Genomic DNA, 25,745 nt, shown 5'->3' with positions numbered 1-25,745 from the left:
GACTGCACCAATGCCAGTGGTTACCCTACCACTGAGTGGGACAGGATGGAGAAATGTCCTGAAAAGAGCAATTCACAATAGCAAAGACTTGGAACCAACCCAAATGTCCATCAATGATAGACCAGATTAAGAAATTGTGGCACATATACACCATGGAATACTATGCAGCCATAAAAAATATGAGTTCATGTCCTTTGTAGGGACATAGATGAAGCTGGAAACCATCATTCTCAGCAAAGTATCGCAAGGACAAAGAACCAAACACCACGTGTTCTCACTCATAGGTGGGAATTGAACAATGAGAACACTTGGACACAGGAAGGAGAACATCACACACCGGGGCCTGTTGTGGGGTAGGGGGAGGGGGGAGGGATAGCATTAGGAGATATACCTAATGTAAATGACGAGTTAATGGGTGCAGCACACCAACATGGCACATGTATACATATGTAAAAAACCTGCGCATTGTGCACATGTACCCTAAAACTTAAAGTATATATATATAAAAAAAAGATCAATGCAGTGATCATGGTGATATTTTCCTACTCAGCCCAAGTTCACACATATTTAATTTCCTCAACATGATGACAGCCACTCCCACATTGATTTTTGGAATGCCATGTACGTTGAACTGGGTCTGAACACACAGTTTTAACTCAGGCTCTGTGATTTTCTACTTCAGTGACTGCACAACAGCAAAGCAGAATTTTCAGGACTTCCATGAATATAATCATTACTATATGACTTTACTCGCATCATCTCCTTTGGCTACTATTAGTACTGTGGGAGATGGGTATTCTCATTTTATAGACAAGGAAATTGACCTCTGGACCTCAGGAAGGTTAAGAAATGAGCCCACTGCCACACAATAAACACCAGATGAAGGAGGCAGACTGACTCCAAGGTCAGTCTATTTAAGTGCAAAGTTATTTCGCCTCCAAAGGTACCTCCCAGTCATCAGATCCGATTCTTCGTTTTACAGAGTGGGTGAGGTCCAGTGATGTCTGAACTACCTTCTGGCTCTGACTTTCAGCCATTCTCAGCTCCTGTCTTGCTTGTGTCTGGATTCTAAGGCTGATCTCATGAGAATGGGTGTTTCAGAAGGGTGCCCTCTCCAAGACAGGTGCACCTCCCATCTGGGGCAGTGAATATCCCTTTTGTCCTTATGCAGCCTGGCTTCAGATACTGGCTTCTGCCTGGCTCCTTGGGCCCACCCTGCCCTTGTCAGTGACCAAGAAGAAGCCCAGCACCTTGGCACTGCTTTCCCAGTTAATTTCTAACTAAGGAATCTCTTGCTGTGAGAAGGTGCAAAACAGTGACCTTGTACTTCCGGGCACAGGTGTGACCCCCCAATGTCAATCATTTGGGGTCTCTAGCTATTAGGAAAAAGAACAACAACAACCTCACAGCTTGGACAAAGCAAACATTATGCCAGGAGGAAAAAATATTCCACCCCCAAGAAAACAATATCAAAAAACAGAACTAGAGACTAATTGGAGGAGAGATTGCCAGCCTGGGGCAAATGTGTATATATAAGTATGAGGCACATCGTGACCAGACTAACTCTACCTTTCTGGCTTCAGGTAAGGCTATCTGTAGCTATCTTCTCCTAGCCCAGCTTCTCCCCATTCTATTTGAGGGAGGTAGGAGAGGAAATTAAGACCTTGGACACTGGGGTCAGACCTGAATTTGAGTCATTATTCTTCCAATTATTGGCTTCATGATCTTTAGTAAGTTAGTTTTCCTCTCTTTGATCCTCTCTGTCCTAGTAACAATGACTACTATTTTTTGACTTATTCCATGAATATTAGTTATGCACCTATTATGTGCCAGGTACCAGGGATACAACAATGAACAACTTGCTATGTGCTGGGCCCTGCTTGACATATGTCATCTTAGTTAATCCCAGTGACAATATGCAGTGTTTTAGGTCGCAACTCATTAGCGGGTCATAAAATCATTCCTTTTGTGGGTTATATCCAAAGACTTCTTTTAATTAACTATAATAGAATATGTCAGTAAGCAATACACATTTGAGGCAAGCCGTTAGCCTCTTTGTTTCCCTGTTTTCTCATCTGCAAACTAGGATAATACTTATCTCATAGGGTTGTGGTAAGAATTAAATGACTTAATATAGTAAGGATATCAATTGTCTTATAAAACTTTTATTTTATGTGTGTGTGCACATACATGCAGAAGCGACTGCGCTAGATCATGACATAAAATGTTTTTCTTTCTTTCTTTCTTTCTTTTTTTGGGATGGAGTCTCACTCTGTCGCCTTGGCAGGAGTGCAGTGGCACGATCTCAGCTCACTGCAACCTCTGCCTCCCAGGTTCAAGCAATTCTCTTGCCTCAGCCTCCCGAGTAGCTGGGATTACAGGCACCCACCACCACGCCCGGCTAATTTTTGTATTTTTATTAGAGATGGGGTTTCACCATGTTGGCCAGGCTGGTCTCAAACTCCTGACCTCGTGATCCACTCCTCTCGGCCTCCCAAAGTGTTGGGATTACAGGTGTGAGCCACTGCGCCTGGTGACATAAAATGTTTTTCTTGTAGTACATCATGGTCACAAAGATCTGGAAAACATTGCTCTAGGACCCAATGCCTTTGAGCACATGGACGTCTTTGAACTGAGCCTGGCCCATCATAGATATTCAGTTTGTGAAAGCAACAATCTCCATTTCACAGACAAAAACGGAGACTTAGTAAGCTGAAATACCCATATCACAGTGTTAGTGATCAGTAAAACAGGGATTTGAACCCCAGGTGCAGGCTGCAGCTCCTACATACTTAACCAACATGCCACCCTATTTTGCTGCTATAAACACTGGGGTAATACTGGCATCCACCCTGGACTATTTTTCCAATTGAAAGAAATAGTAAGTGACCACTCCAGAAACATTAAAATGCATTGTGAAGGTTAATTACCTCTCAAGTTGCTCGTCACAAGCCACTTCTTTACAATATGTGAGTTGTATGAAGGAGCAGACTTTGCCGTGTTCATTGTTCTCCATGGTGAATAGCTCCCTGTTTGGCACAATGTAGCTACTCAATAGATGTTTGTTGAATGAATAAGTCATCCAGGCAAATTGAAAGTTTCCAGGCAGAGGATCAGTTAAAATCCAAAGCTGCCTTCAGTAAAGTGGTGAGTCCAGAACACTATTCCATCTTGCTACTTCCTGCTCCAAATGACTGAGTTCTTCAAAATGTGCAATGTGTTGAGACTTGGGGAGCCAAGACTGGGATGTTGGTGAGGTAAGGAGGGGGAGTACACGGGGTAAAGTCCCAGCAAAACAAGGGCTGCAGTGTTATGCAATTTTTTTAGTCGATATAAGTGACACCTTCTGGAGTTCTATACTATACAATCAAAGCACTCCTCCCAGCTGTGGGGAGGAGAGTTACATCATGCATTTGTCCCATCCATCTCTGTTCACAGGACACCAGACATCAGAGACAGAGGGAAAAATTCAAAGGGCCAACCTGTCTTGCTTTGGGCAGGTGCTCTCTAGACCAGAAGTAGCTGGGAAGAGCAGAAAGGATGGGGCAGCCACCTCTGACTTGGATGCTGATGGTGGTGGTGGCTTCTTGGTTCATCACAACTGCAGCCACTAACACCTCAGAAGCAAGTAAGTGTGTGTGCGTTGTATATGTGTGTATGCATGTGTATGTGTGACTGTGTAGGGGCAGCATGTAGCACCTGTCAGAGGCGATCTCAATCCTCCTATCGCACTTGAGACTTGCATTGTCTTCATTCTAAGTCCATTTCTTAGACTCAATATGCACAGGACTGACTTAGAAATTTTGCTAAAATGCGGATTCTGGTTCAGCAGATCTGCAGTGGGACCTGAGATGCTGAATTTTTAACAAGCTTCCAGGCGATGCTGATACTGGGGTCCCTGGAGCACACATTGAAAAGCAAGGGGCTAGAACATCTCTAAGGCCTGCAGGCCCTTTATTGGAAGTCAGAAACATATTCTATCACATAGGAGATTTGAACCCATGCAGGAGGATCCAAACACCTTCCCTTTCAACCTTAAGAGGTCATTCCATTCGGTTGAGATTTACTCTCACCCCACTTTCATTTTCTCCTTGGAGTACATTGGGGCACGATGAATACTATTGTGGTGTCCCGGTTAAAAGCACATATTTTGTGGTCCTGCCATCTGCGTTTGTATCCTGGTTCTACTTCTTACCAAAGGAGTAAGGGGCTTAATCCCTCTGAACCTCAGTTTCCTCATCTTTAAAATAAGGATACATAAAAACTGACCTCACGAGGCCGTTGGGAAGTATTCAACAAGATAGTGAGTGAAAAGTGCACATCCTATTGCCTGGCACATAGTAATTGCTTAATAAACAACAGCTTATTTTTTTTAATGGTTATTTTTATTACGGAGGAACAAAGTACAACTGCCCTGCCAGGTGGAGTTGGAGGACTCCTCAGAGAGGAGGCGACACTGAGCAGGGTCCTGATGAAGGTTTCACCAGCCAGGGAAGCAGATCTGGCAGAAAACATAAAATGTGCAAAGGAAGGGAGGGGCAACAGGTTCACTGTAAATCCTACCAATGTATAGGAATTCTGTGCATTACTTTTCTGAATGTGGGAATGTGGCTATTTTAAAAGAAGACAGCTTGAAAGCAATGCTTAACACAAAAAATGAATGGTGGAGCTGGGTGTGATGGCACGTGCCTGTGGTCCCAGCTTTTTGGGAAGCTGAGGCAGGGTGCGGTGGTGGCGGAGGGAGTGGAACGCTTGAGCTCAGGAATTGGAGGCTACAGTGAGCTATGATCGCACTACTGCACTCCAGCCTGGGCGACAGAGCAAGACTCCTCTCCAAAAAAATAAATAAAGTTAAAAAAATACCATGAAATAAACACAGGATAAATGGTGGAAGCTTGACATCATCAGAGGAGTTTTGTTTCTTTGCTTCTTTCCTTGTTTTGGAGGGAGCCCTCTAGGGAATAAGTCTTTAAAATAATATGAGTTCCCTGGAGAATGAGGGAAGGATCTCTGGGTGGCCTTAGGCCCAGCTGCCCACACTCTGAGGCTGGGCTCTTCTGTCCACAGGATGGTGCTCTGAATGTCACAGCAATGCCACCTGCACGGAGGATGAGGCCGTTACGACGTGCACCTGTCAGGAGGGCTTCACCGGCGACGGCCTGACCTGCGTGGACCTGGATGAGTGCGCCATTCCTGGAGCTCACAACTGCTCCGCCAACAGCAGCTGCGTAAACACGCCAGGCTCCTTCTCCTGCGTCTGCCCCGAAGGCTTCCGCCTGTCGCCCGGTCTCGGCTGCACAGACGTGGATGAGTGCGCGGAGCCTGGGCTTAGCCACTGCCACGCCCTGGCCACGTGTGTCAATGTGGTGGGCAACTACTTGTGCGTATGCCCCGCGGGCTACCGGGGGGATGGATGGCACTGTGAGTGCTCCCCGGGCTCCTGCGGGCCGGGGTTGGACTGCGTGCCCGAGGGCGACGCGCTCGTGTGCGCGGATCCGTGCCAGGCGCACCGCACCCTGGACGAGTACTGGCGCAGCACCGAGTACGGAGAGGGCTACGCCTGCGACACGGACCTGCGCGGCTGGTACCGCTTCGTGGGCCAGGGCGGTGCGCGCCTGGCCGAGACCTGCGTGCCAGTCCTGCGCTGCAACACGGCCGCCCCCATGTGGCTCAATGGCACGCACCCGTCCAGCGACGAGGGCATCGTGAGCCGCAAGGCCTGCGCGCACTGGAGCGGCCACTGCTGCCTGTGGGATGCGTCGGTCCAGGTGAAGGCCTGTGCCGGCGGCTACTACGTCTACAACCTGACAGCGCCCCCCGAGTGTCACCTGGCATACTGCACAGGTCAGCCGGGAGTCTCCCCGCAGTCCTCATCCCAGGCCTGGATAGGCACTGCAGAGGACGGGGGTGCGTCCTTATTGATTGTCTGTCTGTCCCTGTGACCCTGCAGACCCCAGCTCCGTGGAGGGGACGTGTGAGGAGTGCAGTATAGACGAGGACTGCAAATCGGATAATGGCAGATGGCACTGCCAGTGCAAACAGGACTTCAACATCACTGGTGAGGCCAGTGGGGAGGAAGCGGGTTGTTGAGAAACCTGTCATTGCCTGGGGGAGGGACATATTCCTCCCCTGTGAGATTGGGGCCATATGGGTATGACGCAGGGGATACATATCCAACCTGAGTGAAAACAGAAGATCCACTAATACCCATTAAAGCCGGCAAGAGGCTCTCTGGGGCTCCCTGAGTCTCCCTTTAGTTGACTTCAAAGCTCCCAAAGATTTGGGGACCTCCTCGCACCCAGCCTTCTTTCTGAGGCCCACACCACAGTGGGCACACACGTTGCTGCCATCTGGGAGCCAAAGACCATCTGAGCCCTATTCCTGCAGCACCAGAACACAGGCCCGGTGAGCAGTCCACCAATCAACTCAGGCCTGGTGACCAGTCCACCAATCAGCTCAGGACTCTGGGCCAGGCACAAGCCTCAGATTTCTCATAGGTACAATTATTGAAGATGAAAATAGTATTTTCCAGACTTCAGTCATGATTTTAGTTACAGCCAAGTGCCAACTTTACAATTGGCACCCTGGTTCACTTGCTTTATCCAAGTGTTACCTGTGCCATGACTTTTATTAAGTTGTTTTTCTTCTAATGGACTGAATCTCTTAAGCAAATTTGGAATGTTGATGGTCACGACTTCATCTGTCCGTGGCAAGTTATGCTTACCTTAGATAGAAAGTTAACAGTAAAAATAAAAGTTACTAAAAAGAAAAGAAGGTTACTAAATTCCAGCAGTTGTGTAATACTTCAATAAAACAAATTTTAAAAAAATACTAAAAATTAGAAAAATACTTTAATTTTTAAAAAAATTAAACAAGAATTTTAGCTGGATGTTGTTTCCTGCCCCAAACTCTGAGCCCGAGGCCTGCTCTCTGTTTGAGCCAGAAGTTAGTGGGCCAGGCGCAGTGGCTCATGCCTGTAATCCCAGCACTTTGGGAGGCCGCGGCGGGCGGATCACCTGAGGTCAGGAGTTCAAGACCAGCCTGGCCAACATGGCAAAATCCCATCTCTACTAAAAATACAAAAATTAGGCGGGTCTGGTGGCAGATGCCTGTAATTCCAGCTACTCGGGAGGCTGAGGCAGGAGAATTACTTGAACCCAGGATTGGGAGGTTGCAGTGAGCCAAGATGGCACCTCTGCATTCCAGCCTGGGCTTGCCGCCCAAGAGAGAAACTCCATCTCAAAAAAAAGAGAGAGAGAGGGAAGTTTGTGAGTAGATGGCATTAAAGACATTAGTGGCAAGCTGGGACTGTCCCCTTGATGTGAAAAGGGTAGAAAGCAATTGCAGCTTTCTTTCTTTCTTTCTTTCTTTCTTTCTTTCTTTCTCTTTCTTTCTTTCTTTCTTTCTTTTTTTATTATACTTTATGTTCTAGGGTACATGTGCCCAACGTGCAGGTTTGTTACGTATGTATATATGTGCCATGTTGGTGTGCTGCCCCCATTTACTCGTCATTTACATTAGGTATATCTCCTAATGCTATCCCTCCCCCTTCCTCCGACTCCACAGCAGGCCCTGGTGTGTGATGTTCCCCTTCCTGTGTCCAAGTATTCTCATTGTTCAATTCCCACCTATGAGTGAGAACATGCGGTGTTTCGTTGTCCTTGTGATAGTTTGCCAAGAATGATGGTTTCCAGCTTCATCCATGTCCCTACAAAGGACATGAACTCATCCTTTTATATGGCTGCATGGTATTCCATGGTGCACATGTGCCACATTTTCTTAATCCAGTCTATCATTGATGGACATTTGGGTTGGTTCCAAGTCTTTGCTATTGTGAATAGTGCTGCAATAAACATACGTGTGCACGTGTTTTTATAGCAGCATGATTTATAATCCTTTGGGTATATACCCAGTAATGGGATGGCTGGGTCAAATGGTATTTCTAGTTCTAGATCCCTGAGGAATCACCACACTGGCTTCCAAAATGGTTGAACTAGTTTACAGTCCCACCAACTGTGTAAAAGTGTTCCTATTTCTCCACACCCTCTCCAGCACCTGTTGTTTCCTGACTTTTTAATGATTGCCATTCTAACTGGTGTGAGATGGTATCTCATTGTAGTTTTGATTTGCATTTCTCTGATGGCCGGTGATGATGAGCATTTTTTCATGTGTCTGTTGGCTGCATAAATGTCTTCTTTTGAGAAGTGTCTGTTCATATCCTTCGCCCACTTTTTGATGGGGTTGTTTGTTTCTTGTAAATTTGTTTGAGTTCTTTGTAGATTCTGGATATTAGCCCTTTGTAAAAATATGGAACGCTTCACGAAATTGCATGTCATCCTTGCTCAGGGGATGTGCTAATTTTCTCTGTTTCGTTCCAATTTTAGTATATGTGCTGCTGAAGCAAGCACTTCTTTCTTTCTTCCCTTTCTTTCCTTTCTCTCTCTCTTTTCCTTCCTTCCTCCCTTCCTTCATCCCTTCCTCCCTCCATCCCTCCCTCCCTCCCTTTCCTTCTTGCTTTCTTGCTTTCTTTCTTTTTCTTTCTTTCTTCTTTTTTGACAGAGTCTCCCTCTGGCACCCAGGCTGGAGTGCAATGGCACGATCTCAGCTCACTGCAACCTCTGCCTCCCGGGTTCAAGCAATTCTCCTGCCTCAGCCCCCCTGAGTAGCTAGGATTACAGGTGCCCACCACCACGCCTGGCTAATTTGTGTGCGTGTGTGTGTGTTTTTAGTAGAGATGGGATTTCACCATGTTGGCCAGGCTGGTCTCGAGCTCCTGACCTCAAGTGATCTGCGTGCCTCGGCCTCCCAAAGTGCTGGGATTATAGGCATGAGCCACCGCATCCAGACTTTTTATTTTTTTAAACTAGTATTCATTGTTATTTAATGCTGGGACATCAAAACCCCCCAAAACCCTCCTGCATTTGGTATATAACCCACATTTTGGGGAACCCAGGACTGAGTGGTTGATCAATGGATGTATCCATTGATGTCAGAGGTCCAATCTTGAGTCGCCAACACATTGGGAGGGGAGAGATCAGCTCAAGGCTATGCTGAGCACTTCCAGATGGTGGTCAGCCCAGCCAGCTGGACCTGGCCCCTGGGGATGTGCTGGGCCCCCAAGCTACAGACACAGGCCCTCAATCCCGCCTAACCTCTTTCAGATATCTCCCTCCTGGAGCACAGGCTGGAATGTGGGGCCAATGACATGAAGGTGTCGCTGGGCAAGTGCCAGCTGAAGAGTCTGGGCTTCGACAAGGTCTTCATGTACCTGAGTGACAGCCGGTGCTCGGGCTTCAATGACAGAGACAACCGGGACTGGGTGTCTGTAGTGACCCCAGCCCGGGATGGCCCCTGTGGGACAGTGTTGACGGTACGTCCTGGCCAGTGGGGGACAGAACCAGAGCACTGCCTGGTTCAAGCTTCAGCTCTATCACTTCCTAGTTATAGAAGCTTTGGGGAGTTATTTAGCCTGGCTGTGCCTCAGTTTCATCAACTGTAAAGTGGAGAAATAATGGTACCTACTCCACAGGTGTATTGAGAGGATTGAATGAATTAATGTGTTAAAGTGATTAAGACAGTGACTGAACACAGTAAGTGCTCAGTAAACATCAGCTTCAAATAAAGAGAGCAATGCATGGTGATAATTCTCCATTTTACAGATGGGAAAAGTAGGGCCATAGTAGGGATAGTCCCAGCCAGTAGGCATCAGCATTGGGTTCAGAAACTGGTCTATTTGTCTCCAGTGGTCCTGGAAAGCAAGGTCTGTATCCTTAATGTACAGAGAACCAGGACCTCACCTACAGAGGCCTCCTCAAATGAAACCCAGAGGTAAATGTTTGTGTGAGTGGAGCATTATCTCCTGCCACCTCTCTCATTACCAGAGGAAGGAAGAAAGAGAAAGAGAGGAAGAAAGAAAGAGAAAGAAAGAAAGGAAGAAAGAAAGAAAGAAAGAAGGAGAGAAGAAAGAAAGAAAGAAAGAAAGAAAGAAAGAAAGAAAGAAAGAAAGAAAGAAAGAAAGAAAGAAAGAAAGGAAGGAAGGGAGGGAGAAGGAAGGAAGAAAGGAAGGAAGGAAGGAAAGAAAGAAGAAAGAAAGAAAGAAAGAAAGAAAAGAAAGAAAGAAAGAAAGAAAGAAAGAAGGAAAGGAAGAGAAAGAAAGAAAGAGAAAGAAAGATTTAATGTTGGCCAGGCATGGTGGCTCACGCCTGTAATCCCAGCACTTTGGGAAGCCAAGGCGGGTGGATAACTTGAGGTCGGGAGTTTGAGACCAGCCTGGCCAACCCAGAGAAACCCCATCTCTACTAAAAATACAAAAATTAGCTGGACCTGGTGGTGGGCACCTGTAATCCCAGCTACTCGGGAGGCTGAGGCAGGAGAATCACTTGAACCCAGGAAGCAGAGGTTGCAGTGAGCCAAGATTGCGCCACTGCACTCCAGCCTGGGTGACAGAGTGAGACTCTGTCCCAAAACAAACAAACAAAAAGAAATAATTAATGTCATTTTGCAAGGATAGCATTTGAAATTCCATTGATGATGACTTGGCATATGGTTTTCAGTTTTCAAGAGAGGAAGCACGGGGTGCTGAAAACAGTCTAGGTTTGTGAGATGTCACGTACTGTGGGCAATCCCTCAGTGAATCTGTTACTATGAACCTCTGTCTTCTTGTCCAGGAAGCGGGGATGTGGTAGCGTCACCTGTTAGGGTCACTGAAGGGACCAATGCAATGACTCAGGAGGGGTATTCCACACAGGGTCTGGCAAATGACATGTGCGCATGAATGGCCATTGCTGTTGTAACTTTTTTTTTCTAATTTATAAAGAAAAGATGATTAATTGGCTCATAGTTCAGGCTACACAGGGAGTTTTTAACTGTTGTGGGATTTTTTTTTTTTTTTTTGAGATGGAATCTCCCTCTGTCGCCGAGGCTGAAGTGCAGTGGCACGATCTTGGCTCATTGCAAGCTCTGTCTCCAGGGTTCAAGCGATTCTCCTGTCTCAGCCTCTCGAGTAGCTGGGATTACAGGCACCCACCACCATGCCCGGCTATTTTTTGTATTTTTAGTAGAGACAGGGTTTCACCATATTGGCCAGGCTGGTCTCGAACTCCTGACCTCAGGTGATCCGCCTGCCTCGGCCTCCTAAAGTGCTGGGATTACAGGCGTGAGCTACCGTGCCCGGCCACAGGCAGCTTTTTATCAAGGAGACTAGGAGAGCGGCTCACAAGTAGCCAGATATGAGACTAGCAGATTTAGCTTTGAAGTCCTATTCAGATTCTCATGCCCCTTTCTCTCATCCCCACCCCCCCACCCCCGTTCCCTGCAACAGAGGAATGAAACCCACGCCACTTACAGCAACACCCTCTACCTGGCAGATGAGATCATCATCCGTGACCGCAACATCAAAATCAACTTTGCGTGCTCCTACCCCCTGGACATGAAAGTCAGCCTGAAGACCTCTCTACAGCCAGTGGTCAGGTGTGGCCAGAGAGGGTCCCTGGGGCCCCTAGATGATTCTATCCCCAAACCCCTTAACCATGAGCTTCCCTGTCAACTGCCACCCCCAGGGAGCTGGGAGTGAGGGCTGGGAATCAGGGTTGCCCAGTGGAAGAGCCAGGAATTCTGGAGCCCAGGTTCAAATCTAGACTTTGTCATAAATGATGGTTATGCCCTGGCCAGTGGGGGACAGAGTCAGAGCACTGCCTGGTTCAATCCCCACCTCTGTCACTTACTAGTTGTATGAGCTTGAATGAGTTATTAAACCTGGCTTTAGGAAGTTGACAGTCCCTCTCTAGGTGTCAATATTTTCATCTGTGAAATGGGTTTAGCCATACATGCACTGCCTTTCTTAGAGTACAATAGTACTCTAAGAATCAAATGATATGGGAGGATCGCTTGAGCCCAGGAATTTGAGGCTGCATAGAGCTATGATTGTGATGTGAATCAGATTCAACCATTAAACTGATGTAGATGATTCAGATGGGAATCAAATATTAGAGTCTCTACTTTTCAAAGGGGTAGGGTGGTTGTGCTGGAGAGCAGGAATGGTCTCAGTCCAGACTGCTATGGAACTCTGGGCAAATCATATTTCATATTTGGATCTCAACTTCCTTCCTTCTCTGTGAATGAAAGGAATTTGATTAAAGAGGGTTTTAAAAATTATGCTCTTTGCAAGTGTCTTGGTAGGGGCAAAGGGAGGTGCCCTGGCAGAGTGCCTACAGGGGTAAACTATTCGTACTGGGTGCCACTTAATACTTTATTTTATTTTTTTAAAAGGAACCTGTTGCTAAACAAAATTGAAAATCTTCAAATAGGATAAAACACAGGCCAATGATGGAAAATTATAGTTGTAATAAGAAATAAGATTTATTGATTATTTATTGATTGATTTATTTTTTGAGATGGAGTCTCGTACTGTCGCCCAGGCTGGAGTTCAGTGGCATGATCTCGGCTCACTGCAACCTCCGCCTCCCAGGTTCCAGCGATTCTGCTGCTTCAGCCTCCCAAGTAGCTGGGATTACAGGTGCCCAACACCACACCCAGCTGAGTTTTGTGTTTTTAGTAGAGACGGGGTTTCACTATGTTGGCCAGGCTGGTCTCAAACTCCTGACCTCAGGCAATCCACCCACCTCGGCCTCCCAAAGTGCTGGGATTATAGGCATGAGCCACCGCGCCCTGCCAAGAACTAAGATGTATTGAGAGCTTACTATATCTCAGGCATTATATCCATTGTTCTGCCTGGAACATCTCATCAAACTCTTACAGCAGCCCTAGGAGATAAAAGTATCATGATTATTATTATTCCCATTATACTGATGTGGAAATTGAGGCTCACAGGAGTTTGAGTGACTTACCCAAAGCTGTAAAGTCGAGCAAGTGATAGAGCTGGGATTCAGACATCAGGTCCAGAGCCTCCACTTGACCATGACCTTCCCTTCGAAGCTTGCCCGTGGTTTTCTGCTCTCTTGGCCACCCAGACTCAGGAAAGGATGCTGGGCACTGATGAGGGTGCACAGCTGACTTGGAGGAAGAAGGGTGCTCATTGCAAGCTGTTGGCTGGAGCCTCACCTGGCCAAGCAGTGTCCTGGAGCAATGTGGCCCCGTCCTCGGCCTGGTAGGCTCTGGGGAACAACAAGTGTGCCCACATCTCTCTGTTTTATGGTTTTGTTTTGTTAAGAATCTGGGTCTCACTCTGTCACCCAGGCTGGAGTGCAGTGGCACAATCATAGCTCAATGAAGTCTCGAATTCCTGGGCTTAAGCAATCCTCCCACGTCAGTCTCCCAGGTAGCTAGGACTACAGACACATGCCACCACCCTGGGCTATTTTAAAAAATATTTTTATAGAGACAGGGTCTTATTATGTGGACCAGGGTAGTCTTAAACTCCTGGCCTCAAATGATCCTCCTGCTTATGCCTCCTAAAATATTGAGATTATAGGCATGAGCCACAGCACCTGGTCCCTCTCTCTGTCTTGAGTTAGACATCTCACCCCAGTCTTCACTGATAACTCAGTTCTCATCTGTAAAATGGACTTCCACATTTTGGAGTATTTCTCATGTGCCTTATTTCATGCGGCATCAGCCTTACAATGTGCTTTGTTGGATCATCCAGTGAAGTTCACATCAGTGTGGCTGTTTTCAGTGTGGTTAAAAATAACTCATTTATAAAACTCAATCTTCTGATGTAGATGTTAGTACATCATGATGGAGGCCAGGACGCAAGTTGTAGGCCTCATCATAGCTCAATCCCTTTTAACCTGTTCTAGATTGAGACCAAAAAAGGAATCCAGGTGTTTCTGTCAATAATTTGTGTTTTTTTTTTTTTTTGCCATCTTGAAAGCTACAGGGGTAGCAAAGGCTACGGCAGTAGCAAGTGAGGGACTGGACCTGTTGCTTGAGATGTGATTGATCCATAGACCACCAGCATCAGCAGCATCCAGGCACTTGTCAGAAATGCAGGACCTTGAGCCCCACCCCAATACTCACCAAATCAGAGCCTGCATTTTATCTAGATCCCAAGTTGACCTGTGTGTGTTTATTGCGGTTTGCAAAGCAACAGTTGGTGGGTTCCAGTCTTATTGCTGGATAAAAATGCAAATAACTGCAAGGGACTGCCCAGGAATGCAAATCAGAGAAGATGGCCTATCTGCAGATGTTCTCAGCCCCAACCTCTCACCAGCCCTTCTCCCCTGGCAGTGCTCTAAACATCACAGTGGGCGGGACCGGCATGTTCACCGTGCGGATGGCCCTCTTCCAGAACCCTTCCTACACGCAGCCCTACCAAGGCTCCTCCGTGACGCTGTCCACTGAGGCTTTTCTCTACGTGGGCACCATGTTGGATGGGGGCGACCTGTCCCGATTTGCACTGCTCATGACCAACTGCTATGCCACACCCAGTGGCAATGCCACGGACCCCCTGAAGTACTTCATCATCCAGGACAGGTAAGGCAAAGGTTCCTACATGGGAACCCATGGGTAGAATTCAGAGCGGGTGTTTGGACTTGGATGGAGGAAAATTGCATCTTTTTTTTTTCTTTTTCTTTTCTTTTCTTTTTTTTTTTTTTTTTTTTTTACAGAGTCTTGCTCTGTCGCCAAGGCTGGAGTGCAATGGTGTGACCTCGGCTCACTGCAACCTCCGCCTCCTGGGTTCAAGTGATTCTTCTGCCTCAGCCTCCCAAGTAGCTGGGATTACAGGCACAGGGCAGCAGGCCTGGCTAATTTTTGTATTTTTAGTAGAGATGGGGTTTCACCATATTGACCAGGCTGGTCTTGAACTCCTGACCTCAAGTGATCCACCCGCCTTGGCCTCCCAAAGTGCTGGGATTACAGGTGTGAGCCACCACGCCTGGCCGGAAAATTGCATCTTTATATTCATTACCCTTTAGCTGAACCTTAGCATTCCCATCCAAATACAGGCAACAAACTACAGAAATATTAGCAGGTCGTGTGAAGCCATTTATAGTCATCAGTACTTTTTAGTTACTATAGCGTTAGAATTTTCACTAGACCTTATTATTTAACGAATTATCTAATACATAGGTATTGGCAAATATATATTTATGTATTTATATATATATATACACATATATATATACACACGCAGACAAAGATATAATGCATTTTGTATTTCAAATGTCTTTTTTTTGTTTGTTTGTTTGATTTGGTTTGGTTTTTTTGAGACAGGGTCTCACTCTGTCACCCAGGCCGGAATACAGTGACTTGATCATAGCTCACTGCAGCCTCAACCTCCCAGGCTCAAGCAATCCTCCAGCTTTAGCCTCATGAGTAGCTGGGACTACAGGCACACACTACCATACCCAGCTAGCAAATGTTTTTCATATTTTGAGGATGGTGCTTCAATTTAATTGATTTCCTTTATAATCTTTTAAATATTTTATTTTAGGCATTTAAAAATATTATTTCTGAGGAGGGATGTACAAGCTTCACCAGAGAGCTGAGTAGGGTTTATAATTCAAAAAATGGTAAGAAACTTGTTGGAAAGGCTTGCCCAGGGCAGCAGGCAGCCCAGCACCTGGGGGAGGAGTAAGGCGTGGGCATGGTTAGCCAAGGGCCAATTGAAGCTAGGACACAAGTGTGCTACCTTTTACTCAAGAGGCACTCGATGACTATGAATCTTACCATGAGAAAGTGGTTCACTTTCTCGTTCATAAGTTGAAAAGACATTTTTGGAAGCTTCCCGTGTGTCGGGCTCTGTGGATTTCACAGTAAATAGAAGGAACAAAAACCTCTGCCCTTACACAGCTTATATTCTAAAGGGGGAGGGCCAACGATTAAATGAAAGTGAAATATGTAGTATGTTAATGACAAAGAGGTTATAGAAGAAACAAAGCAAGAGAGGAGAGACTTTTGCAATTTTAATTGCATTGTCAGAAAAAGCATTCCTGAGAGACAGTGGTCTGTTTCTGCCTGGTTACCTCAAGGGAATATTTTCAGGTGAGTGCCAATGTGAGGTTCACACCTCTTTGTTATCTGGAATCTCCCTTTGCAATAAAAATAAAGCAGAAGTCTGTTTTAGAGCATTTTGCAATTAACAGTGTCTAACTCAAACTTAATACAACTCTTTTGTTGATCTTGTCCTCATTGTATGGTCCTGTTCTATTTATGGTAAGTGATACTTGTCTGCCATTTGAAGTCATGACCTAAAGATTCTTCTAGTAAATAAATGTATTTCAGTAAAAAATACAAGTGGATTTAAAGAAAAATAGTAAGTAAATAATAATACAGATGTTGAGACACACAGGAAAATGCTCATAAAGGTGGTATCTCAATAAAGAAAAAAAGAACTGAAAGTTGGAAACCGTTGGCATGACCTTGATTGGAGTATCACAGATATTTGGGTTCAAATCTTGGCTTTGCCATTTCTTAGCTTTAAGAAACAGTTTAGCTCATCTCTCTGGGTTTTTCTGTTCTCAGACATAAATGGGGATAAATAATACCTGCTATGCTGGGATTTTAAAACTTGTTTTTCATGAGTATAACAGGCACGGTGGCTCATGCCTGTAATCCCAGCACTTTGGGAGGCTGAGGCAGGCAGATCACCTGAGGTCAGGAGTTTGAGACTGGCCTGGCCAATAGAGCAAAGCCCGTCTCTACTAAAAATACAAAAAAATTAGACGGGCATGGTGGTGGGTGCCTGTAATCCCAGCTACTCGGGAGGCTGAGGCAGGAGAATCGCTTCAACCTGGGAGGCAGAGATTGCAGTGAGCCGAGATCACACCATTGCACTCCAGCTTGGGCAACAAGAGTGAAACTCCACCTCAAGAAAAAAAAAATAAAATACAGCAGGGGGGCCGAGGCAGGTGGATCACGAGGTCAGGAGTTCGAGACCAGCCTGGTCAATGGTGAAACCCTGTCTCTACTAAAAATACAAGAATTAGCCAGGCGTGGTGGCACACACCTGTAATTCCAGCTACTCAAGAGGCTGAGACAGGAAAATTGCTTGAACTGGGAGGCAGAGGTTGCAGTGAGCCAAGATCGCACCACTGCACTCCAGCTTGGGTGGCAGAGCAAGACTCCATCTGAAAATAAAATAAAAGTACAGCAGGGACATTGTGGAAAACTTGAAAAGTTTTGAAAAAGAAGCAGGAAAAATGTAGGATGTGTCTATGTTTCCATCTGGGTGTGTGTAGGAGCTGGAGTGAGAACCACCAGTCTAGGACAGGTATCAGAACATCACAAGGCATGAAAAGAGGAGACAAGTTGGGGAGACAGTGAAAGTGACTAGAGGGGACACATGGATGTCCAGGTTGGCTTGAGCACATGGAGCCCTCACAGGCCATACTGTCTGCCTTTCAGGAGCTGAGTCTACTTAACCTCAGCGCTTTTCTCTTGCCAGGTGGAGTCTGCACTTTTGGAGCCAGATCTGAATTATGGGAGACACAGAGCTAAGAGTGAAAAACACTCCCAGAAGGTCCCTTGTCAGTTTTGCAGTCAGTGTTCAGCCTCCCACCTAAATGAACTTTGAGGAAAGAGTGCGGAACGGCAGAGAGGGTGCCCAGTTTGCCTCCCCAGAATGCCCATGGATATCCTGACCCAGCCCAGCACATGTAGGAGTCTCTGCATGCTCTATTTTGGGTTTCTCCTTGTAACTGTGTTTGAGTGCAATTGTGTATATGTGCAGATGGGTGCACACACTCCAATTTCATCAGTGGCTCTCGGTACCCAGAGGTTTCCATTGTTACAATTATACCAGGCATATTATAGATAGCACATAGCAGCTCATAATTTTTGAATGTCATTCCTGGGAAATCAGGAAGTGCTGACTTTTGGATAGTTTCAGCTCTGCACTGATGACAGTTTCACTTTAGTATCAAATATATAAAGCACCTATGACATGCTACACACAGTCCTATGCACTTTGAGAAATTAACCAACTTAATCCTTACAGCTGTCTTATCACATGGGCTGCGATTATTTCCTATGTACAGATGGAGAAATTGAGGTACACAGAGATTAAATAAGTTGCCCAAGGTCACACAGCTAAAAGGTGACAGAGCAATATTTGAATCCAGGAAGTCTGACTCCAGAATCTTTGTTTAACCAACCACACTAAATGATGTGTAACCCTCCCAGATGCCCACACACTAGAGACTCAACTATCCAAGTGGTGGAGAATGGGGAGTCCTCCCAGGGCCGATTTTCCGTCCAGATGTTCCGGTTTGCTGGAAACTATGACCTAGTCTACCTGCACTGTGAAGTCTATCTCTGTGACACCATGAATGAAAAGTGCAAGCCTGTGAGTCGCCTCCCCTCCCCCAGCCCATCTCTTATAACAAAAGACATTTGGCCACAAAGAAAACAAATCAATATTTCTTCCCTGTTTCCCTCTTTTACCAGAGGGATAGAATGAGCAATAAGATGAGGTGGGCGTGGCTAGGCAGGAAACCTAAGCTGCAGGGGAAATCAGGTGGGATCAGTGAAGTGCGGCAGGCTGGTAAAAGCTCTGGCTTATCTACAAGCTTGCGTTCAAATAACAGGAGCTGACATTTTTAAGCACTGTGCCCACTTTATTTGTGTTAGTTTTTAATGCTTCACAGCAACTCTATAAGGGAGGTATTACCGGTTCCCTTTCCTCATGAGGAGAGGGGCTCAGAGAACTTCAGTGGCTTGCCTGAGATCATGCATCTATCTAACAAATGGCAGAGCTGGGACCTGCATGAGCCCCGGTATACAGGTCTCCTAACAACTTCTGCCTGGGGCAGGGGAAGGCACCTGTGAGGTGGGCAGTCCACTCCACGTGGCAGAACCACATTCAGGCTCCTTCACGGAGGGTGTTTTTCTATTGCCCTCTCCCTGTAGACCTGCTCTGGGACCAGATTCCGAAGTGGGAGTGTCATAGATCAATCCCGTGTCCTGAACTTGGGTCCCATCACACGGAAAGGTAAGAGAGCCACTCGCTCCTCAACATTCCTGGCTGGGAAAGATCTCTGGAGAGGAAGAGGGATAACAGAGCCTGGCACCTTGGCACCTTACTGAGCTCTGAAGAACTGGGAGCAAGTGGATCCTCTGGGGCAAGGTGGAATACAGACTGCCTTCCTTTTACTATTCCCATTCATACACCCATTCATTGCACAAATATGATTTGTAGATGAATGTGACACAGGACACAGGGGAGGCCAGACAGGCAGGTAGGAATGTAGATCATCCAGACAAGTTTGCACACACATGAGGCCACATAATACATTCATATTTGTAGTCGATGTGTGCCTACTCTGTGTCTGGAGGTCTTGTGATGAGCAGAAGTAGATGGCCCTGCTCCCATGGAGTTTGTGAATCAGTGAAGAAGTTGCCATTTGAATAATCCCATGTAGATGTGTGGGATCTGGGTGGTGCCAGTTGATCCATTAAGTGCAGGGTCTGCAAAATATCTCAAGCACTGATCTTAGGAGTGGTTTAGGAAGGGTCAGAATCTTGTAGCCTCCAGCTGCATGATTCCTAAACCTTAATTTTTAATCTTGTAGCTAATTTCTTAGTTCTACAAAGGCAGTCTAGCCCCCAAGGCAAGAAGGAGGTTTGTTTTTGGAAAGGGCTGTTATCATCTTTGTTTTAAACTATAAACTAAGTTCCTTCCAAAGTTAGTTCAGCCTATACCCAGGAAGGAACAAGGACAGCTTAAAAGTTAGAACCAAGATGGGGTTGGCTAGGTTGGCTCTCTTTCACTGTCTCAGTCATAATTTTACAAAGGTGGTTTCAAGAGTACAGCTTGGGCAAAGGGCCTGTGGCAGGAAGGAGCCTGGCCTGTTAAAGGAACTCAGAGAAGGCCAGGGGAGTTGGTGGGATGAGCTGCTACAGACCTTGTGGGGCCTTGCAGTTCTTGCTAAGGGTTGGGACCTTTCTCCTGAGAGCAGTGAGAGCCCCTGATGGGTCTGAAGTAGGGGAATAACATGATCAGATTTGGGTTTTGAAGAGATCAGTCTGGCTGCGAAGTGAAAAGTAGATTGAAGGGGTTTCTCCCAGGATGCTTGCCAAATCTCATGCATTCTTTATTCACTGACCCTTCTGTTTTCCTCCAAAGGTGTCCAGGCCACAGTCTCAAGGGCTGCTTTTAGCAGCTTGGGTAAGTTCAGATCCTTTCTGCATGGGACCTGTTCCAGAACTCTCCTGGGGGGCTTCTATCTGTTAACTTGTAATGCTTCATAGCAACTCTATAAGGGAGGTGTTACTAGTTCCGTTTTCTAAATGAAGAGAATGGCTCAGAGAACCTGAGTGGTTCTACTGAGATCATGCATCTATCTATTAATTGCAAGAGCTGGGATATGTGCCCCAGTATACAGATCACTTATTTTATACACACACTTATTACAAACTTGTACCCAAAGGATATGCACACACTCCAGATCTGCATCTTGGGCACCTACTGAAGCTCGAAGGCTCCTCTCTGACACTTTTTTCTAGATTCATTCAATAGGTGACAAATAGGCCGGGAGCAGTGGCTCATGCCTGTAATCCCAGCACTTGGGGAGGCTGAGGCGGGTGGATCATGAGGTCAAGAGATTGAGACCATCGTGGCCAACATGGTGAAACCCCATCTCTACTAAAAATACAAAAGTTAGCTGGGTGTGGTGGCGTGCGCCTGTAGTCCCAGCTACCTGGGAGGCTGAGGCAGGAGAATGGCTTGAACCCGGGAGGCAGAGATTGCAGTGAGCCAAGATCGTGCCACTGCACTCCAGCCTGGCAACAAAGCAAGACTCTCAAAAAAAAAAAAAAAAAAATAGGTGACAAATATTCCTTGAGTGCTACCATGTGCCAAGAGCCATGTTTAGTTCTGGGGTGAACACAACAAACAAGAAACCCCACTTCTCTGCTTCTTTGCTCTTCTAACTCCCTAGGGTCCCAGGGTGTGCTGGAGGGCTGGGCTTGAGCTCTGAAGAGGCAACTGTATCTATGGAAATGCCTGGAGTGCCTGGACTTAGGGCTGTACACATGCACACATACCTATGCTGTGTCCCAATAGTACATATGTGCACACAGACACAGGCATGCCCAGATAAGCACATGAGAATGTAGGTCATCCAGACATGTTTGCCCACACACACAAGGTCACATACGTGCATTTATATTTGCATGTACAGACGCACAGAAAGCTGCAATTGTCTGCATGCATATTTGTGTGTGCAGATGTACACACACTTATTGGAAACCTGTACCCAAAGGATATGAACATACCCCAGATCTGTATCTTGGGCACTTCCTGAAGCTCCAAGGCTCCTCTCTAACACCTTTTTCTAGATTCATTCAATAGGTGATGAATAGTCCTTGAGTAATACTATGTGCCAAGAACCATGCTTAGTGCTGGGGTGAACACAACAGCCAAACAAGAACCCTGCTTCTCTGCTTCTTTGCTTTTTCTGACCACAAAGGCCAGGGACAGGTGGCATTTTTATGGCCCATGGTTTTCATGGCTACTGAATTGTCTAAAAATCTAGGTGCAAAGCAAATCTATGCAACAGCTACTGGTACCTGGATCCAAGGAGGTTCTTACACTAACTTGGCTTTTTTTTTTTTTTTTTTTTTTTTTTTTGAGATGGAATCTGCTCTGTCACCCAGGCTGGAGTGCAGTGGTGCAATCTCGGCTCACTGTAACCTCTGCCTCCTGGGTTCAAGCGATTCTTCTGCCTCAGCCTCCCCAGTAGCAGGAACTACAGGCGTGCACCACCACACCCGGCTAATTTTTGTATTTTCTAGTAGAGATGGGGTTTCTCCATGTGGCCAGGCTGGTCTTGAACTCCTGACCTCAGGAGATCTGCCTGCCTTGGCCTCCCAAAATTCTGGGATTAAAGGTGTGAGCCACCCCACCCGGCTAACCAGGCATTTGACCTGAACTAGTTCAGCCCAGTACTGGTGAGCTCAGAGATGGAGAGTCACAGCACTCCTAAGAGGCTTGCCCTCTGTGACTATCCCCCAAGGTCTCTAAGGATGGTTGAATAGGTTGGGCACTGCACAAGAATGCCCTTTGCCCTTTTGAGGAGGTACCAAGCCTAGTGCCAGAGGAAAGATTATCTTTTTCAAATCGGTCCACCTTTTTCAGGGCAGATAAGGAGGAAGCTTCCTTTTTCTAGGAGAGCAGCCCAGGGAGGGTGTCCTCTTCTGATTGGTCAGTCTAGAGGAGGCAGCTTATGTTAATTTGCACAAAAGTACAGCAGTACTAGCAGTTGCCCTGTAACTGTTTTCTTTTCAGGGCTCCTGAAAGTCTGGCTGCCTCTGCTTCTCTCGGCCACCTTGACCCTGACTTTTCAGTGACTGACAGTGGAAAGCCCTGTGCTCCATGGCTGCCATCTCACTTCCTGCTGGGCAGGGAGCATGATGCAGGCCAGTGCTCCAGCCACAGAAAAGAAAGTTCATGCTTTGTTCAGCCTGCCTTCTTTTCTCCCTTTTAATCCTGGCTATCGAGAAACAGCCTGTGTCTTTAAATGCTGCTTTTTCTCAAAATAGGACTTGTGACGGTGTACCTGAGGCCCCCATCTCCTCAAAGAGTGTGGCAAAATAATGATTTTTAAATCTCAGTCTTTGAAGTCATCCATTCATTCAACAAGTATTTACTGAACTCTACCATGTAGGCACTATGTATGGTGCTAAGGATCCCACGGTGGGAAAAAATAACCCCCTACACTGTCCTCATGGAGTTCACAGTCTGCTCAGTGAGACTGGGTTCTGCTGTGTGACCTTAGATAGGATACACAGTGTCTCTGAGCTTCATCCATTTATTCATTCGTATTTTCTGAGCATCTACTATGTGCCAGCTGCCAGGGATATAGCAGTGAACAAGCCAGACACAATCCCTGCCCCCCTTGGAGTTTCCTGTCTGGTAGGAGAGAGGGAACTTGAACAAGTAATACTAAGTAGGTCAGACATTTCAGAAATGACAGCACAGGCCAGATGCAGTGGCTCACACCTGTAATCCTAGCACTTTGGAAGGCCGAGTCGGCGGTGGGGATCGCTTGAGCCCAGGAGTTTGGATCAGCCTGGGCAACATAGCAAGAACCCGCCCCTACAAAAAAAAATTTTTAATTCGCTGGGCATAGTGTCACGTGCCTGTAGTCCCAGCTACTCAGGAGGCTGAGGAGGGAGAATCTCTTGACCCTGGGAGGTCGAGGCTGCAGTGAGCTGAGATTGTGCCAATGCACCCTAGCCTGAGTGACAGAGCAAAACTCTGTCATTAAAAAAAAAAAAAGGAAAAATAAATGTAAGTATACCAGGGCCTGCTGGTTCTGTATCATGGAGACAATAGTGATGTCCTCAGAGGGTTCCTTCAGTGTTCCAGAAACATTTATCTGAGCATGTCATATGTGCCAGACACTGTTCTAGTGCTGGGAAACACTGATGAATAAGACAGACAATTAAATACTGATGAGTAAGTCCCTGCTTCCAGGAGTCTCCCAGTCCTTAGGGGTAATAAGGAATAAGCAAGTCAAGGTCAGGTGCCTGCAATGTCCTCAGAACTCCCTCCAATCATTGAACATCTCCCTCACAATCCAGAAGATTCCCTGGAAAACCAACTTCCAGGGACACATCAAGAGTGGAGAAGAGATCAATGATCCCCATTGGTAGAGGATGCTTTGTGGGGTATGGGGGTCCTCCAGGATGGGGCGGCTGGTTCCAGGAGACCCAGATACCCCATTGGTCTCTGGACATCTGTGCCAAGTGGATAGAAGAAAGCCAATTTCGATGGGAACTGTCTGCTCTGCTACCAGCTGCTTCCCTGGACTCCAGCTGTGGCTTTTCAGGAGAGGCCAAGGCCCTCCTTGGTACATTATTGGAACTTTCTGATCCCAGGGAAATCCACACGTGTGTATCAGCAAATGCGGGCTGCTAGGACAGTGTGTCTTAAGTCAAGGGCCTCTTATCACACAGACATGCACAGAAAACCTTGACATAAGAGCTTTGTGGAGGAAGACTATGGGCTGATCCCAGCCCCTCCCTGTCCACTGTCAGGCCATGGTCAGTCAGTGGCTGATGGTGTACACATCCATCTGTGCTTGCACTCCAATACAACAAAACATAAAGGAAAAATCTTGGCCAAGATCAGTAAAGACAAGGACCAAAGACAAGAGCTGGGATAAATAGAAAGTACATCAGAATTACTCCTTCAGTCCCTCAGTTCTTTTTCTTTGCCTTTCTTGTTTTCTATCGATTATTCAGCTCATTATATTCAACAGATATTTGGGGCATAAATTCAATGCCAGGCAATTTTATATGTACCATGGAAAGAGCAAATAACCAAAAGAGAGCCCTTGCTGGTAGAGAGCTTACATTTAAAAGGCAGATACATTTAAATAATAACTATGTGCAATATGATAGATGGTGACAAGTTCTGAGGGGGATGAAAAAACAAGGATGAGGGATAGAGAAATGTGGGTGTTATTTGACATAAAATGATCAGAGAAAGTCCCTCTGCTGAGCAGAGGTTAAAAGAAGTAAAGGAGTGAACCAGGGGCATATCTGAAGAATAGCATTGCAGGCAGTCAGAATAGCAGGTGCAAAGGTCCTGAGATAGGATCTTGTGTCTTTCCTACAAGGCTGACTGACTACACTTGGACAGCCGTAAGTTTGAAGAATTGCTCACTGCAGAGGATCTGGGGATGCATTTTATGAATTTGTCCATGTGTTTACTCAAGAAGTACTTACTAGGTACTGATTAGGACTGCAGAGACAGGCTTCCTGCCCACAAACATCTTTTTTTTTGGCGGGGGGCGGTGGGGACAGAGTCTCGCTCTGTTGCCCAGGCTAGAGTGCAATGGTGTGATCTCAGCTCACGGCAACCTCCACCTCCTGTGTTCAAGCGATTCTTCTGCCTCAGCCTCCCGAGTAGCTGGGACTATAGGCATGCACCACCATGCCCGGATAATTTTTGTATTTTTAGTAGAGATGGTGTTTCGCCATGTTGCCCAGGCTGGCCTTGAACTCCTGACCTCAAGTGATCCGCCCACCTTGGCCTCCCAAAGTGCCTCCCAAAGTGCTGGGATTACACGCATGAGCCACCACACCTGGCCTCTGTCCACAAAGATCTTAACAGCCTTCACAGGGAGACAGATAAGTTGGCAGGTGACTGTAATTGGAATCAGCCCTGAGAGGCCTAGGAGCAGAGAAGAGGAGTACCTGTGGAGTTAGGAAAGGCTTCCTGGGCTGGGCACAGTGGCTCATGCCTGTAATCCCAGCACTTTGGGAGGCTGAGGCAGGTGGATCACCTGAGATCAGGAGTTCGAGACCATCCTGGCCAACATGGTGAAATCCTGTCTCAACTAAAAATACAAAAATTAGCTGGGCGTGGTGGCAGGTGCCTGTAATCTCAGCTGCTCAGGAGGCTGAGGCAGGAGAAGCACTTGAACCCAGGAGGCAGAGGTTGCAGTGAGCCAAGATCATGCCATTGCACTCCAGCCTGGGTGACAAGAGCAAAACTCCATCTCAAAAAAAAAAGGAAAGGCTTCCTGGAAGAGGTGATAACGTAGGAGGAGGCTGGGTGAAGAGTGATGCAGGCTGAGGGAATAGCATATGCAAAGGCTTGAAGATGAGGAAGAGGCCAGACAACCACATGCTGGAGCACGCAATGTGTGGTGGAAAAGTTGCAGGTGAGGTTGGAACTGGAAAGAGGGGTCAGATCCCAGGGAGCATGAAGTGCTGGGAATGGGAGATAATGCTGACAGATGGTACACTGGCCTCTGGCTGCAGGGGAGAAGACAAACAAAAATGATAAGAATGAAAGCAGGGAGACCTGTTAGGCAGCTATTAAAATCACT

At 46.5% G+C, this 25,745-nt stretch overlaps 1 protein-coding gene and 1 non-coding gene across 3 annotated transcripts; one reads left to right on the top strand and one right to left on the bottom strand.

The window, feature by feature from the left end:
- Positions 1-1,555: 1,555 nt before the first annotated feature.
- Positions 1,556-22,514, top strand: UMOD (uromodulin). 2 transcript variants are annotated; one of them, XM_054454248.2, is made up of 11 exons: positions 1,556-1,583; positions 3,439-3,628; positions 5,068-5,844; positions 5,951-6,058; positions 9,162-9,370; positions 11,321-11,469; positions 14,188-14,433; positions 18,085-18,247; positions 18,811-18,892; positions 20,027-20,068; positions 22,190-22,514. In XM_054454248.2, exons 2-11 carry the CDS (start codon positions 3,541-3,543, stop codon positions 22,249-22,251), a joined length of 1,926 nt encoding a protein of 641 aa, XP_054310223.1. In that variant the 5' UTR covers positions 1,556-1,583; positions 3,439-3,540; the 3' UTR covers positions 22,252-22,514. The 2 variants fall into 2 exon arrangements, with proteins under 2 accessions (XP_054310223.1, XP_054310224.1); XM_054454249.2 differs by lacking the exon at positions 1,556-1,583 and adding an exon at positions 3,098-3,257.
- Positions 8,302-8,408, bottom strand: LOC129016446 (U6 spliceosomal RNA). The gene has a single exon (XR_008494835.2). It is a non-coding gene; the product is annotated as a U6 spliceosomal RNA (small nuclear RNA).
- Positions 22,515-25,745: the final 3,231 nt, after the last annotated feature.

This window comes from Pongo pygmaeus, chromosome 18 (genome assembly GCF_028885625.2).
Source record: "Pongo pygmaeus isolate AG05252 chromosome 18, NHGRI_mPonPyg2-v2.0_pri, whole genome shotgun sequence".
Lineage (NCBI taxonomy): Eukaryota > Metazoa > Chordata > Mammalia > Primates > Hominidae > Pongo > Pongo pygmaeus.
This window is presented reverse-complemented; position numbering and strand designations above follow the sequence as displayed.

Excerpts from the sequence above, each read along its gene's own strand:
- UMOD (XM_054454248.2), top strand. The coding sequence starts at position 3,541 with ATGGGGCAGCCACCTCTGACTTGGATGCTGATGGTGGTGGTGGCTTCT. Across the intron at positions 6,059-9,161 it reads ACAGGACTTCAACATCACTG|ATATCTCCCTCCTGGAGCAC; the intron begins GTGAGGCCAGTG and ends AACCTCTTTCAG. Across the intron at positions 18,893-20,026 it reads GGGTCCCATCACACGGAAAG|GTGTCCAGGCCACAGTCTCA; the intron begins GTAAGAGAGCCA and ends TTTCCTCCAAAG.